Source organism: Lithobates pipiens, unplaced genomic scaffold (assembly GCF_037356315.1).
Source record: "Lithobates pipiens isolate NorthernLeopardFrog02 unplaced genomic scaffold, aLitPip1_a1.2 Scaffold_22, whole genome shotgun sequence".
In the NCBI taxonomy this organism is placed as follows: Eukaryota; Metazoa; Chordata; class Amphibia; order Anura; family Ranidae; genus Lithobates; species Lithobates pipiens.
The window spans coordinates 60,094,827-60,111,312 of record NW_027507784.1 but is presented as its reverse complement, the minus strand read 5'-3'; the positions used below and the strand labels follow the sequence as shown (position 1 = coordinate 60,111,312).

Here is a 16,486-nt window from a genome sequence, read left to right as displayed (position 1 = left end):
ATCCTAACTAGACTCGGGATTACCGCTAGGGAGGTTAAGATTGGTAAACTGTAATATATTACATTTTTGGTTTTGGGTTTAATATCTTCTTTTGTTCTCAGCCTCCCCCAAATCTCCAAATTCATTTTTTATTTTTTTGCTGCTGTGATTCAACCTCCTGTTAGAGGGTGGCTACCTTCACTCTCCATGGTCCCACTGTATGCAGGAATGTAGCCACCCTTTCTTGTTTTCTCTGGAAATGAACTATGGACTATGTCACGTGTAGTGTGCATATAGCAGTGCATGTGATACAACTAAGTGCACTGCTCCTTCCAGAAAAATAGAAGTGAGGAGGGGAAAGGAGTGGCACAGGGTTTACTAATACTGGAGCACTCAGAATCTGGCCCTCTTTCACAAGGTGCAAAATGGACCAGAAATGCGGCAAAAAATGGTAAGACGCAGCAAAGACTGCGTTCTTGCAACTAAGCAGTGTGAAGGCGCCCTAAGGCTGTTTTCACACTGAGGCGCTTTACAGGCAATATAGCACTACAAATAGCGCCTGTAAAGAGCCTCTCCTCTCACTCCAGTGTGAAAGCCCGAGTGCTTTCACACTGGAGCGGTGCTCTTGCAGGATGGTCAAAAAAGTCCTGCAAGCAGCATCTTTGCATCGTTGTAGGAGCGGTGTACAGCAATCAATGAACAGCACCGCCAAACTGCCGGCAGCAGGCGGTTTTAAGCCTTTTTCAGTTGCTAGGGGGGGTTAAAAGTGCCCCACTAGCAGCCAAATAGCGGTGCTATAAAAATGCCTGTACTTTACTGCCAACACCCCCAGTGTGAAAGTAGCCTATAACTAGAGAGTGCAAAATCTGGTGCAGCTGTGCATGGTAGCCAATCAGCTTCTAACTTCAGCTTCTTTAACCACTTGGCGTCCGCGCTATAGCCGAATAACAGCCACAGCGCAGACCTGAATTTCTGGGAAGGCCATCATATGACGGCCTCCCCTCTGCATGCCCCCTGCATGTGCCCTGCTGTGATCACCGAGTCACTGAGACTCTGGTGATCACAGATCTGAGTATGGGGCCGATCACGGCCCCTTACCACGTGATCAGCTGTCAGCCAATGACAGCTGATCGCATGATGTAAACAAAAGCTCGGTAATTTTTTTTTTAAAGCCGATCACTGGCTTATGTGAAGGGACATCGGTCCTGAAGAGAAAGAGGCATCTGTGCCCACCAGTACCTCCTTCCAGTGCCACCAACCTGTGCCCACCAGTGCCACCTATCAATGCCCATGAGTGCCACCTATCAATGCCCACCAGTGGTGCCATCTAGCAGTGCTGCCTATCAGTGTAACCAACCAGTGCCGATCAGTGCCCATTATTGCCACCCATCAGTGCCCATCACTACCACCCATCAGTGCCCATCACTGCCACCTATCGGTGCCCATCAGTGCTGCCTCATCAGCATACATCAATGAAGGAGAAAAATTACCTGTTTGCAAAATTTTATAACAAAATCTAAAAAAATAAAAAAAAATTAAATTCAGTGTTTTTACATTTTTTTTTTACAAAAAATAAAAACCGCCGAGGTGATCAAATACCACCAAAAGAAAGCTCTATTTGTGGGAAAAAATTGATGTCAATTTTGTTTGGGAGCCACGTCGCAGGACCGCACAATTGTCAGTTAAAGTGCATCAGCGTTGAAAGCTGAAAATTGGTCTGGACAGGAGGGGGGTTTAAGTGTCCAGTAAGCAAGTGGTTAATTAAACTTTGACAACAACAAAAAAATGGATGTTGATTTGATTCTATGCAGAGCTGTACCATATTTTTCATGCTCCATTCTTAGTAAATCTCCCCCATTGCTCCTCCATCCAAGGTAGAGACACCCTAAGACAGGAAAGTGTGTAACTGGCTGGATCACAAGAAGAAAAAAAAACAGTTTAAAAAAGGCTTGAAAAACGAATGCAGCCACCACATTTAGGGATTTGTAAGATGCAATATATTACATTTTTGTTTTTGGGTTTAATAGATCTTTAAAACTACTAAGCCCTTTGAAGCTAATGAATCCATTAAACTACTTTGCTTTCTAATCGGAAATGGACTGCATAAGAAAATTCCTCTCTACTATGTTTCTGCATCAAAAAGTCACTTTTGCGTCAAAAGTCCTACTTTTCCACCAGTTGCTCAAACTATGCTTGCACACAGCGTCAGAACTGTGTATTTGCTATTAGCTTTCCCAAAATGTGAAAGCTGCAAAGAATAATAATTGGAACATGTGCGATGACTTTCATACAAAGCTGGAGTTAAATGGCTTTTTTTTTCCCTCTCTTTTGGGAGGGGGCCTTTGCGGTAGTGAGTGGTGCTAAGTTTTCTAGAGTTCTAAAATTCACTCTGAATCTTCCTAGACTACAAAGGAGAGACGAAAAATCTTTAGTCTCGAGATAAAAATGATTCATGATCTTTTATATACTTGTTCTCAAAGGGGATTAGAGCCTAAATTGGACCCTTTAATAGTTCTTGCGGGGGCTGGGGGGGAGGGGGGGTTGCCCAGGTAAATATTTGTATTCAATCATGACTATTGATCTCTTCCTTTCCAAATAGAGAGGGCTCAGGGCTGTAGAAATGAAGAAGGAAAGTGAGCAGGCGGCAAGAACTAGAAAGAGATCGATAAGATAAATGTAATATAAAACAAAATGAGAAAATAAAAAAAAATACTCAAATAGCAGAAACATTTCTGTAACTGCTTCCTTGCAGATTTTTTGTAAACGTTTTCTGAACTGACCTTACTATTTAATCGATCCTATCCCTAAACTATCGGGGTGTCATGCTCCCAAGATACACACACAAAAAAGGAAAACTTCAGCTCAAGCGTTAACAAAACGCAAACGGTTTTGCTGAATGTTGATAATAAACAGAAATGTATTCCTCTCTATTCTATCTATTGGGTCATAGAAAAAAAATGACGGTGAAAATTGTAAAAGGAAAACAGATCAGACCAGGATTAAAATCTGGCTAAATTTGTATAACATATTTTTTTTGTATTTGTTATTATTTTAGGGCATAACGATTGTTTCTTTTGATAAAACCTAGAAAAAGTACAGGGAATTATTTTCCCCGGGCTTAATATTATTTGTATTTGCTTGCATGGAATAAGAAAAAAAAAAAACAATGAACCTTTTTTGCAAGCTGAATTGATGCAATAGTTTTTGTTTTTGTTTTGTTTTTTTATCGTTTTTAGGACATTATAATCTCATTGGATTATCAAATAAAGAATTATATACTAACCTTAATGCCGAACAGCTGTCTTTTATATTTATCTATGTGTTGAAGTTACAAATTTCTGTTTTAAATTATTATTAGTAGTAATAGTAGTGATGACGGTAGTAGAATTATTATTATTATTTAGGATGTATATATTTGCATGCAAAAATAATACACAGCTTCACTAAATCCACTAAATTATTTTTATCAGTAGTAGTAGTAGTAGTAGTGGTGGTAGTATTTAGTAGTGGTAGTAGCATTTATATCATTATTATTAGTAGTACTAGCATTGTTATTATTATTATTATTATTATTATTATTATTTAGGATTTACATTTTTTATTCAAAAATAATACACAACGTTACTAGATCCACTAACCTAAAATGTATCTTAATGCATAATAATCTTATGCTTTTATTTTAATATTATATCATATATATATAAGCAGTCACACGTTTTTAAAACTCAACTATGACCTATGTCATCCTATAATTTCATCGTGTTGATATTGCTCATAATAGATAACTCTCAGGTCTAAAACCGACAGGCTGTAAATAAAATTATATATTTATAATAAATACAAATATCTGCATTCCTTTACCACCCCCGATCTGAAAAGCTCAAAGATTATAAAATTGCCTGTCCTTTCCTAAAATCCTTATTCTAACCGTTATCTTACAGTACAAACACTTTCAAAACATAACAAAACGCTCCAAACGTTCTAGGATGAAAAGGAAGAAGACTGTAAAAACAAACATACTAGAGGTGATGATGGCAGTATTACAAATTTTACTTCCAAACAATGAAATAATATATTAACTGACATTTTTTTGGAGACAATAAAAAATAAAAATCAAAGTGCTTATTAATTTCCGCTGGGTTTTTGTAGGATAACCCTTGGAAACCGTTGAAAAGCTGTTGCATGCAAGTTTTCAATTTAGTCTTAGACAACAAAAAGAAAAAAAAAAAAAGGAAGATACTGTATAAATTTTTGTATTAACATCAACAGTACATACAACACTTACAAACAAGGAATGTTGGACACTTCCAAACAATGCTGTGTCCTGTGTCTTGGTATTTCTGTAATACTTGTGCCTACATATTTTACAGTTGAGAAAATGTTTTTATTTTTCTGACGCTCGAATAACTACCAATCTTTATAAAATCTAGCAGACTACATAGTGTCTGTATACTATTTATATAATATAGACATTACCGAAGAAGCAATTGCCTATAAGGTTTTCCGATCTAGTACTGTATAAACATGCTTTTATGCAATATTTTTTTTATTCGTATTTATATTTCTTTTTTTTTTTTTTGCAAACACAGCTTGTAGAATCGGTTTAATATTTATTCATAAATAGGCACAAAATGATTAAAAATAGCTAAGTTGTATTTTATACATGTACAAGCCTGTTTTTTACGTTTGTATCCTTCATGCCATCCACTGAACTGTTTTTCTTTTTTTTCACAATATATTACAGTTTTCTTTAACAATAAAAAAAAAATAATAATAATAAAAAAAAATCATATATTGTAAGTCTTTAGAGAAGGGCAATGCGATTGGTCACCTTAATACTATAGACTGAGGTCATTCTTTGATGCTCTTAGCAAGAATTTAAGAGATGTGTTCTAAAGAGTGGACCTTAGGAATGATGTCACGTGATGAGGAAACGGCAGGTTGAGTCCGTTTTTGTTTTTCTATGGATCCTGCAGTGCTAGTTGCTTGACACTGGCGCATGTACCATAAGTTCACTGTTGGCAATTTGGCACCCAAACTGCATATATATATTTTTCACAGGTAGAGTCCCTTTAGTCTGAAGTTATTTGTAGATTGTCCATTAAAATGTTTTTTTTTTTTTAAAAAGGTAGTGTGTCCAAGAAAAGTTTGTCAATGATGGCCGGGGGTGGTACTAAGTCCTCCAGTTTTAAGTAGAAAATGCGTTGGAGACCCTGTGTGCAAAGTGTGCGAAGCTCAGGCAATTTCCCTAAAAGTTTGGAAAGGTAGTTGGGCCGGTTCAAGCCCCCATTATTAAAAGTCACATGGTCCTTGAGGCAGTTGATGATTTTGTTCTGGAGTTCCTCCACCCTCTTGGGTTCCTTGAGCCCGTGTCTCTCTGAAGGAGAAAAAAATGTAAAAAAAAAATTAAAAAGTGTCGCAAATGAATCCACTGTGTGCAGAATATGTCTCAAGAACATGGTTTGCAAGAAAATAAGGAGGTACGAGATAATGTTTGGAAAGAATTCTCACCTGTGACCATGGCCAAAGCAGCAATGCAGGAAAAGGCTGAAATGTCAATGTTCATGCTCTGTAAATTGGAGGAAAATTCAACAATGGCGTCAATCCATTCGCCAAAGCCCCGGACGCATTGTAACCTGTGCAGCACTGCCCCATTACAGAAGATGAGTTTGCCCTCAGCTGGGTTAGATCTGGAGTTAATTAAAAAAAAAATCAGAAAAAAAAGACAAAAACTAATTAGTAACCGAATAATAAATGGGCGATTAAAAGGCTCCTAATTACCACAGAGCCAATAAAATGCAAATCAATTGACCTTGAAAAGAGGGTTGCTTATATAACAATTAAAACCTAATTCGGTAATTACCTGTATGCTAACCGCAGGACGAAGAGTTCCAGGAAAGCGGACTCAAAGAGAAGGTCCTGGTCCTGTTTGTGGAGCTCAGAGAAGCCTGGGATTTTCTCAGCCCAACCTCTGATGATCTCCATAGAACCGGTCAGCAAATCATAAAACTGCTGTATATGTTGAGTGTCATCTCCATTTATTTGGAAGTCTGGATTAGCTTGAAACTGAAAAAGAAAAAAAAAAATACAAAGGATACAAATTAATGAGCTTTCCCCATTACACAAGGCGTAATTGCTAAAGTAAAGAACAATTCAGTTCTGTGACCAGCAAGGGACAAGAGGCCAGAGCTGCTAATTTAACCATGGATGGTGACAAGATGTGTGACCTGAGTCTAGGAGCTGCTGCTAGAGATGTGCAAAAACCAAAGAGTGTCGGAAAACATGTGCAATCAATCAGAAGGACATCGGCCAACGTTCCGGCCACACTACAAACCTTCATCAGCCTAGTTTCTATAGCGAATGGTGGCCATATAAGCTTCCATTTTATTATCTGATTGATGTGCAATTCGATTAAAATTAATAAATTGATAAACAATCGAATTGCAATAACTGACCTTTCGATCAATCGGATTTGATCGAACTGAGTCGATCGGCCAGCATGGAAAAAGGATCGATCGATCGTATTGCATCCATAGACAGCATCCATATGCTGATTGATTTTGATGAATTTCGATGGATCCGACTATTCCATGGTGAAAACAGAAATGTGGTCGATAACGTGCGATCGTATCGTCCAACTATCGATTGAAATACAACCCCCACTGTATGTGGTGCAGTGGTTGATTGGGTTGTGGACTATAGATTGATTATTCCTATTGAGGGAGAACAATCAGAAAATAAATTGGTAATTTATGGAAGCATGTATGGCCAACATTGGTTTTTACAGACCATAAGTCCAAAAAAGGTCTAAAGATGGTGGCAAAGAGGACAGTTAAGGTCCTAGTCCAAGTTTCACATTATCTATGTATATCTAGATAGACAGATAGATATATAAATCTATCCCTATCACACATATGTAGATATATCTCCAGTTCCTAAAGAACAATTAAACTTGATGAGAACATTGAGAAAATGAAAAGCCACCAGAAAAAAAATGAACAGACAGTGTTTTAAATTTTGACATCTGTCTATAAATTCCTGCAGCCAGGAGAACATTTTTCTTCCCAATATCTGCAAATATTACTGCAAGGAAGTCAGGGCTCTCAATCACAGGAACCACAGGAGCTGCAATCAGTTTTTGGGCTGAGCTACCTCTGTAGATCCCACTTTCATCCTAAAATTCCTAAAGGCAAAGTGTCTGATTTTAACGGTGTATTTGTAAAATGAAATGAAATGGCCACTGTGGCCAACGACGTGGTCCTTCTTTACAGATTGAAGCGTAGTATGACGTCTGACGTTTGTCTATATAAATCGCTGCGACTTTTTAGTCGCTGCGTGTCCTGCAGAGCTCACAGGAGACAGACGTCTTTACAGAGCAATATGCTAAAGTGAAGGTTGGCTGTATACAATCATGGTCTGGCATATGGTAAGTGTATAAAGTCAGACGTGGTGTCACCAAGTGTAAGATAGCAGCAGAGGCTTCTATGTAAAGTCCCGTGGTCACTTTAAGGGGTGCAAACAGAAGGGTGAGATGTAAGGGTGCCCTGAAAAGACTGCTATGTACAGCCCACTTACCCTGGAATAGTCCAGGCTGCTGACTGCCGGATTGGAATCGACGTGGGCTCTCACTAGGGCACTGATCAAACTCACCGGGGGGCTCGGGGGAGACGGCTCCTGAGGGCTCTTGGGCTTGGATGGCAAGCGACCCCTCCGACCTTTCAAACTGTCTGTGCGGACCACTGCCAGAGAAAAGAGGAGAGTGTGATGGAAGGGCTCAGGAGTCGGTGCCCACTCACATTCCTTGGCACGCCGTGCCCTCTGCTTCATCACAAAGGCACCCTTCACACCACCAACTACAATACACTGGGCAGCACAACTGGCGCTTATAGGACATTTCCTGGCACCAGCATCCAGCATCTGCCCGATGCCATCCCTGCTGCCCACACACACCACAAATATTCATCTACTGCAAAACAGTCCGAGCATTTCCACTATACCCATCTATTATCTATGTATAGAAAAGGATCTATCTATCTATCTATCTATCTATCTATCTATCTATCTATCCATCTATCAGGATCTGTCTGTCTATCAACACATCTATCTATCAACGTATTCAACTATCTATTTATATATCTATATGTATGTATTTAAGTAAAATGATCTGTCTGTCTATCAATGCATCTATCTATCTATCTATCTATCTATCTATCTATCTATCTATCTATCTACTGTATATATATATAGCTATCTGTGTCTGCTTCTCTGTCTATCTATATGTATATATCTAAATACAAGTGTCTGTTCTTCTATCTGTCTGCCTGCCTGCTTCGCTATCTATCTATCTATCTATCTATCTATCTATCTATCTATCTATCTATCTATCTATCTATCTATCTATCTATCCATCTATCTATCTATCTATATCTTAGGCTGGCCATACATTATACAATTTTCTTGCACAATTTTCCTTTAGATTTACCAAATCCATATAATATGAGGTGACACTTTCAGTTTGTATGCGCAGGCCCTTGTACTACATAGTTGATGGTAAATCTAAAGGATTGAAATTGAATAAGAAAATTGTATCATGTATGGCCAGCCTAAGTAAAAGTATCTGTTCTTCTGGTTGTCTCTCGGTTTGCTTCGCTATCGTTCTATCTATCTATCTATCTATCTATCTATCTATCTATCTATCTATCTATCTATCTATCTATCTGTAAAAGTATATTTCTTTCTTTCTTTCTTTTCTTTCTTTCTTTCTTTCTTTCTTTCTTTCTTTCTTTCTTTCTTTCTCTCTCTCTTTCTTTCTTTCTCTCTTTCTTTCTTTCTTCCTCGATCTGTCTTGTCTATCATACCTAGTACAAGTATCTTTGTACCTATGAAAAATAAAATGTTCAATCTAGCTATTTAAAATGTGATATATATATATATATATATATATATATATATATATATATATATATATATATATATATATATATATATATATATATATACTTTATACCACTATAAGCGAAGCCCTGTGTTAGATACATCCACAACAAATGCCCCAATACAAGCAGAGCTACATAGTAGCAAAAATTGCATACAAGGTGCAAAGTTTAGTACATGAATGTGCATTCACTCAAAGTCCTGGCACCCACATAGACCGACGCGGGCACTCTACACATAAATGATGTACCTTCTTTGACCATGCCAACAACTAGGCACTTCTGGAAGCGGCAGTACTGACATCTATTCCTCCGCCTTTTGTCCACCGGGCAGTTTTTATTGGCTAAACAAACATATTTGGCATTTTTCTGGACAGTGCGCTGGAAAATAAAAGAGAAAAAAAAGAATGTGCGATGAGTACACCGGCTTCATCCTCATCACCATCAATGGGGATAATTGGTGCGATTGTCGGGGTACCTTTCCTGTTGGGGGTCAGTGTGTGCAGGGGTGGGGGGGGGGGGGCATTTAATAGTCAGAAAACTGAGGGTTAGCACCGCTGGCGTCATGGCAGCTCTTAGCTGCTTCTCCTATGCCAAGCAAGACAAGGAGCAGACGATCAGTAAATACAATTCCGTGAGCATTCATATTATTTACATCCCTCAGAGAGGACTCTATTTCAAATGATAAGATTATTCAATCAGGACGCTGGAATAAAGAGATCACTTAATTTCACCATAGGGAATTCTGTTCCACTTGGTTAGTTCAGACACGGTTCTCTGTCCTAAGCAATTTAAATCTGAAAAGGGGGATGGCTGCTGGGAGCACATGCAAAACAGATCTGTGTTCACCCAAACACAAGCAGAGCAAAAAAAAAAAAATGCAGCAAGATCTGCTGGAAGGGGTTCAGGCACGATTTAATTGTTCACAATATATGTCATCACTGGCTTGTGTTATCAGGCACAAGGATTATTAAAGTGTTAAGGCTTTGCTTCCACATCTTGCATCAATTATTCATTTATTAGTGATAAAAATGTGACCAATTAAAATGACACTCATTGCCCTCATTATGCTCAGCACTTATAGAATTGTGTTGTAAGAATTTAGAAGATGCATTATTATTATTATTATTATTAATATTATTATTATTGTTATTGTTATTATTGTAGTAGTATTAGTAGTAATAGTATTTTAGTAGTAGTATTATAGCACATTGACTACAATATGTTTCCTGTCAATGATTACTATAACGCAAAAGCTTTGACAAAGTCACATAAAAATTCCAAAAATCCCATCCAAATCATCTAAATGCATTCGTGTAAAAAGTGCACAAGGTTTGCATTGTTTATTGTTTAGCATGTGCTGATAACAAAACACATTGACAGTTATTGTGTCAATATTATGATGTCATCTAGTAACAGGAAAACGATATATAAACACTATTAAATCTCTTTGTTATTGTGTATCATTATGTTAATAATAATGTAGCAATGTATCTAAAGGCATTTGCATTGGAATGTGTAGTTGTTCAATTGACAAGGCTTGCATGGCATTTGTCTTCCAAGAACAAATATGACAGGGGGTGTAAAGGTTTAGGGAAAAGCCTCATTAGGATGTGCTGCTGAGAGAAGTGTAACAAAGTATCAGTTTTATAGAGCATTTATAAGGTGGGTTTTATGGGGAATGCTAAGGACACTTCTTGTAACCATGGATCAGGTGTTTTAGGATGCTAAACAGACAATGTACTATATACACTCACACACACACACACATACTTATGTATACTCACACACACACACATACATATGTACATACATTAAACTTAATAAAGTCCAATGTTCTAAAGCGAGCTGAATATCTGTTAACAATATATCAACCTTCCGAAGTTATGAACTGTTATGACTGGTGTTACATCTAATAATGCATCCACTTATGTATATCAATGTGCCAAATTACTTGATTTAAACTGTACTATTAACTGTCCCACAAACTGTATCATTGTATAAATAGTTCACAATGTATCAATACACTAATAACAGATGTTTTAGAGTGCTCTGCTATAGCTAGAGTTGCTTACATTTAAAGTTAATAATGTAACAACGTTTGTAATGAAGCAAGTGAATTCATGTAAATTGTGTTCGAGTTTGATTTTCCTTTCCTGTTCACAATGTATCAACTTTATTTAGAATATCATGTCAAGTTCACAATGTATCAAACCAGCTATAGGCAGGAAGATTCTCATGGATCATGCTGTTTATTGTTAATAACCTATCAAGGTATGCATGCAATGTATTCAGATGGAGTTTCCTTACATCGTCGTGCTGCTGTTTTACTGTTCCTGATAACAATGTATTAACTTTACAATTGTGGTTTATTTCGAATATCATGTCAAGTCCACAAGATATAACGTTCTATAAGAGGAATGAGTTCTTGTAGATAATGCCATTTACTGTTTATCATCTATGAACGCATGCATGTAATGTAATCCACTATCATGGATATTTCTTTGCATTTTGCTGCTGTTTAATTGTTCATGAGAACAATGTATCAACCTTACAAAGGCAGTTTATATAGAATGTCAAGTTTACAATGTATTAACGTTCTATAGTAAGAGTAAATTCGTATGGATCGTACTATTGTTCGTAATCTATCAAAGTGTATATGCATGTAGCCAAGTATTAAGGTAGTTTCTTTACATTGTGTTTCACTGTTCCTGATAACAATGTATCAATATTACAAAGGTCGTTTATATAGAAAGGCATGTCAAGTTTACAATGTATGAACGTTCCATAGCAAGAGTTGGTTCTTATGGATCGTGCTGTTGGTAATAATGCATCAAGGCGTGTATGTATATAGCCAAGTATCAAGGAAGTTTATTTACATTGTGTTGTATTGTTCCTGATAACAATGTATCAATATTACAAAAGGTAGTTTACATAGAATGCCAAGTCAAGTTTACAACGTATCAACGTTCTATAGCAAGAGTAGAACTTATGGAATGGAGTACTGTTGATATAATATCAAGGTGTGTGTGTGTGTATGTATGTGTGTAGCCAAGTATCAAAGGAGTTTCTTTACATTGTGCTGATGTTTTACTATTCCTGTTAACAATGTATCAATGTGCTAAATGCAGCTTAGTATGTGTTGATGTGGCTAATGATACACTTCCTGCTCTGCAAGCATTTCCCATGGAATGTTCACCTCTATGTGACAATCTGCAAGCTTGTGACCTGGAATGGTGTCATGTTAAGCCTCTAACTCACCTTGAAGAACCCTTTGCACCCTTCACACGTGCGAACTCCATAGTGTTGGCAAGCAGCATTGTCTCCACACACAGCACAGAGCCCCTCGTTAGATGGGGACCCTCTGGAAGGGGGTGAAGGGAGCTGGCTATCTATGAGCTGAGAGGCATGGCCAAGTTGAAGTCCAGGGAAGCCCATGGCCGCCTGTTTCCTGATGGGGTTGGGGACTGCAAAAGTCTGTCCATCCACCACATGGTGGACACCGGAGGTCTCAGCGTTCATGGAGATATGGTGGCCATCAAACCTCATTTGACAACTAGACACGGGGGTCCCAGGAGGGGACTGCTTGAAAGAGAATAAGGACAGTCTGGACACAGGACCTTTCCTTTGGTCTATCATGTGGCTGGTGGCCACATAGTTCTGGTGGAAGCTGTGGAGGCTACCAGGATCATCCCACATTGAACTGTGCTGGACTGGGAAGCCTGGGGTGTTGGAGGTTGGGGGTGAAGAAGGCTTGTAGTAGACTGAGCCTGAATGTGCCATCATCTCCTCTGTTTGAGGTGCCAGGTGGCTGTGCTGTTGGTAGCCGTGCATCTGAATATCTTCCACTTTTATGGAGGACTGTTGCCCAGGCACTGGCATTTGGTACAAGCAAGGTGGCTTGACGTCGTAGCTGGAGTTGTAGTTATCCATAAAGGTACTAAAGCTGGGGAGAGAAGTGGTGGCAGTGATTTCAGTGTTGGTCAGGTCCATGCTAAACTTGACAAACTCTGGCGTTAAGAAATCGGAGCTGTATTCTCCTGATGAGTGGTAATTGTAGCTCTGGGAAGCTGGGCTGGCTCCTTGTGGCGACGACCCATACTGAGCCTGAACACAGGGCATGGCTGTAAATGAGACAATTAAATAGATACCCAAGCTGTTCAACTGCATACTTCTTCCCCTTTTATTTGGACCATTGTGTCATCCATGCCGCCCCCTCCCATAAAAATACCAAATGCCCACCCCAAAAAAATAACCTTTCATGAGTGCTGTGGGACTATAAGTTTCAGCTTGTGCTGGAGAGCCAATGCTTATCACAACCTGCAAGGCTGACAAACTCGAGGTTCAATGTACTCAAGCTAACGCTCACCAACGCTTTCTAAACGCTTAAAAAAACCTGGCCAAACGCCCATGTAATCCCAATTCTACAGTTATCTCTTTACAAAACTATGACAACTTTAAACTCAAGAGATGTCATTTTTGTTTATAAGTGGCCCCATAACATAGGTTGTCTTGGCACTCAGTACCCCAACCCCCCCCCCCCCCCCCGCCTTTGCCCCCCACCACCGCCATTGATTTCCAAAATGAATTGCAACAAACCTTCAGCCGGGCTGCGGGCGTTTTCGATGAAAGTAAAGGAGGACAGTGTTGTAGTTCTTGTCGGGACAAATCTCCAAAATGTAAATGGGTCAGTGGAGGGGCACCCAGGGGGTCAGCATAGGTTCCTGCAGGCAGAAAGGAGACGTTAATGGGCGTCAATGACAAATGACAGGAGACATTGAGGGCTTTAAATTCCAGAATGGAAAAAAAACAAATTATGAATATTATCTATAGTGGTGAATGTGGGTGAGTCAGGGGAGAAAGCCCTTTCCCTGGATATTGTAAATGACTGTAAACACAGCAGACGGTTGAGTCATTAGATGCTCATAGTGGGTGTTCACTTGATGTAAGTGTGCCCGAGTAATCAATGACAGGCACCTCCATTGTGACAGCAACCACAACCATAGGCCCAGGAACAAGCCAGGATCATCAACTAGTTCACATCACTTTTATCTTATTAAATAGATGAATTCCTACACTGATGATAAAAGTACAACCCGAATCCCTTTCCATAATACAACACACGCCATGTCACCGACCTAGAGAGCAGCGCACTTTATTTATCATCCATCTAATGCTTATTAAACTGGGTGACACCTCTGGCAGCATCCACAGGAGCAGCCTCTGAGGATTACATGACACCGGGTGCTTCATGCAATATTGCTTATTAGTGTGTTACATTGTATCCAGACAAGGCGAGCTCACGTCCATATTAATTGGTTCGTTCAGATCTCTGCCCCCTGTAAGGTAACCAGGAGACCGGAAAATCAACCCCCCACCCTGTGCCAGCCAGCCGGGGCAAGAACACTACAGCAGTCTGCATGGGCATATATACCAAGTCATATGTACAGCAAGCAGGGGGGTCAGTTCAGGTAATCCAAAACCACATGGAAGGGTGACAGTCATGGACAGCAAGGTGTGTGATCTACTGAATACTCCTGTGTGTAGATAGATAGATAGATAGATAGATAGATAGATAGATAGATAGATAGATAGATAGATAGATAGATAGATAGATAGATAGATAGATAGATAGACAGATAGATAGATAGATAAAGTGAAGAAGGGAAGATAGAAAGATATTACCGAAGAGAGAGCAAGTAAGAAAAATAGAGATAGAAAGAAAGAAAAAAGATCAGTGAGATAATAGATAGACAGACAGACAGACAGACAGACAGACAGACAGACAGACAGACAGACAGACAGATAGATAGATAGATAGATAGATAGATAGATAGAATGATCTATCGAGAGAAAATGATACATATTATCTATCTATCTAGCTATCTATCTATCTATCTATCTATCTATCTATCTATCATCTATCTATCTATCCCCACATATACACATTACATATAGATAAATAGAGATCACACATCTGTAGAAGTATCTCTCAGTAGATGGCACATGTACTTTAACTCTCTATGCTCCATCATATCATCAACAACTTTCTTCCATACATCCAGCAGCTCCAGGCCCCCCAGGTAAGTGATATGTAGGTGATCAGAGCGCTTCCAAGTTTGTCCCATCTGCTCAGTGTAGTGACACTTCTAATCAGTCAGTGTATTGTGGGGTGTATTGGGGAGTCTATGTACTATCGGTGTATTGGGGAGTCTTGGTAACATGGGGTGTATTGGGGTGCCTATGTACTAAGGGGTGTATATGTGCTATTAGGGTGTATTGGGAAGTCTACGTACTATATTGGAAAGTCTATGAGTCTATGTACTATCGGGTGTATTGTGAAATGTATGTACTCTGGGGTGAATTGGGGAGTCTGTGTACTATAGTGTGTATTGGGGAGTCTATATACTATGGGGTGTATTGGGGAGTCTATGTACTATTGTGATGTCAATGTACTATGGGTGTATTGGAGTCTCTATGTACTATAGGGTGTATTGGGGTGTCTATGTACTATGGGGAGTATATGTACTATGGGGTGTATTGGGGTGTGTATGTACTATAGGGTGTATATGTACTATGGGGTGTATTGGGGTGTGTATGTACTATGGGGTGTATTGGGGTATGTATGTACTATGGGGTGTATTGGGGTGTGTGTGTTCTATGGGATGTGTATGTACTATGGGGTGTATTGGGGTATGTATGTACTATGGGGTGTATTGGGGTGTGTATGTACTATGGGGTGTGTATGTACTATGGGGTGTATTGGGGTATGTATGTACTATGGGGTGTATTGGGGTGTGTGTGTTCTATGGGATGTGTATGTACTATGGGGTGTATTGGGGTATGTATGTACTATGGGGTGTATTGGGGTGTGTATGTACTATGGGGTGTATTAGGGTGTGTATGTACTATGGGGTGTAAATGTACTATGGGGTGTATTGAGGTGTGTATTTACTATGGGGTGTATTGGAGTGAGTATGTACTATGGGGTGTACTTTTCCAGTGAATGGGTGCAGTGTAGATCCGGTGTCTAGATGACGGTGTGCTCGGCGTGGACACTTACCGGCGGTGCAGAGCGGAGAGGCTCCTCTAGGCAGTCGGAGGTGATCGGTACATCCCGGTGCGGAGACAAGTCCCTGGTACTAGTTGCAGAGCTCTGAGCTCCTCTCCAATGTGCCTTTGTTTATGTGGGCTGACTATTCCACTGCTATCACACTACATGCGGCTAGCGTCAGCCGACGTCAGCACCCCGCCGCCCAATCACAGAGCGCCCCGGCCCGCTCACTCCGTGCAGTTGGCCCGTTCTGGCTTTTGGTAAATTTCCGATGTGACGTCACAGCAGCGAGCCTTGGTTTAAGGTGGGAAGCGAGTCGGGTTCTCACTCGGAGCGGAGCCTTCCTATAGTGTGTGTGGGGGGCACCGGGGGAAAGTGGGAGAGCCTGCCCCCGGGGGAGTGGGGGAGAGCCGACCGGACCGGACCATGGAACAGTGTGAGCTCATCTCCGATCACCGATCTGCCCTGTGTATGGCTCACACAGGAGATCTCTGATTATTGTTACATTGTATCCGATCAC

At 39.8% G+C, this 16,486-nt stretch overlaps 1 protein-coding gene across 4 annotated transcripts; it reads right to left on the bottom strand.

The window, feature by feature from the left end:
- Positions 1–4,005: 4,005 nt before the first annotated feature.
- On the bottom strand, positions 4,006–16,129 carry NR4A2 (nuclear receptor subfamily 4 group A member 2). Of its 4 annotated transcripts, none has more exons than XM_077447661.1 (8): positions 15,976–16,129; positions 13,512–13,636; positions 12,174–13,036; positions 9,164–9,293; positions 7,555–7,718; positions 5,843–6,045; positions 5,491–5,669; positions 4,006–5,356 (listed from the first exon to the last, which is right to left on the bottom strand). In XM_077447661.1, exons 3-8 carry the CDS (start codon positions 13,032–13,034, stop codon positions 5,100–5,102), a joined length of 1,794 nt encoding a protein of 597 aa, XP_077303787.1. In that variant the 5' UTR covers positions 13,035–13,036; positions 13,512–13,636; positions 15,976–16,129; the 3' UTR covers positions 4,006–5,099. The 4 variants fall into 4 exon arrangements, with proteins under 4 accessions (XP_077303787.1, XP_077303788.1, XP_077303789.1 ...); XM_077447662.1 differs by having other exon boundaries at positions 7,630–7,718; XM_077447663.1 differs by having other exon boundaries at positions 12,174–13,019.
- Positions 16,130–16,486: the final 357 nt, after the last annotated feature.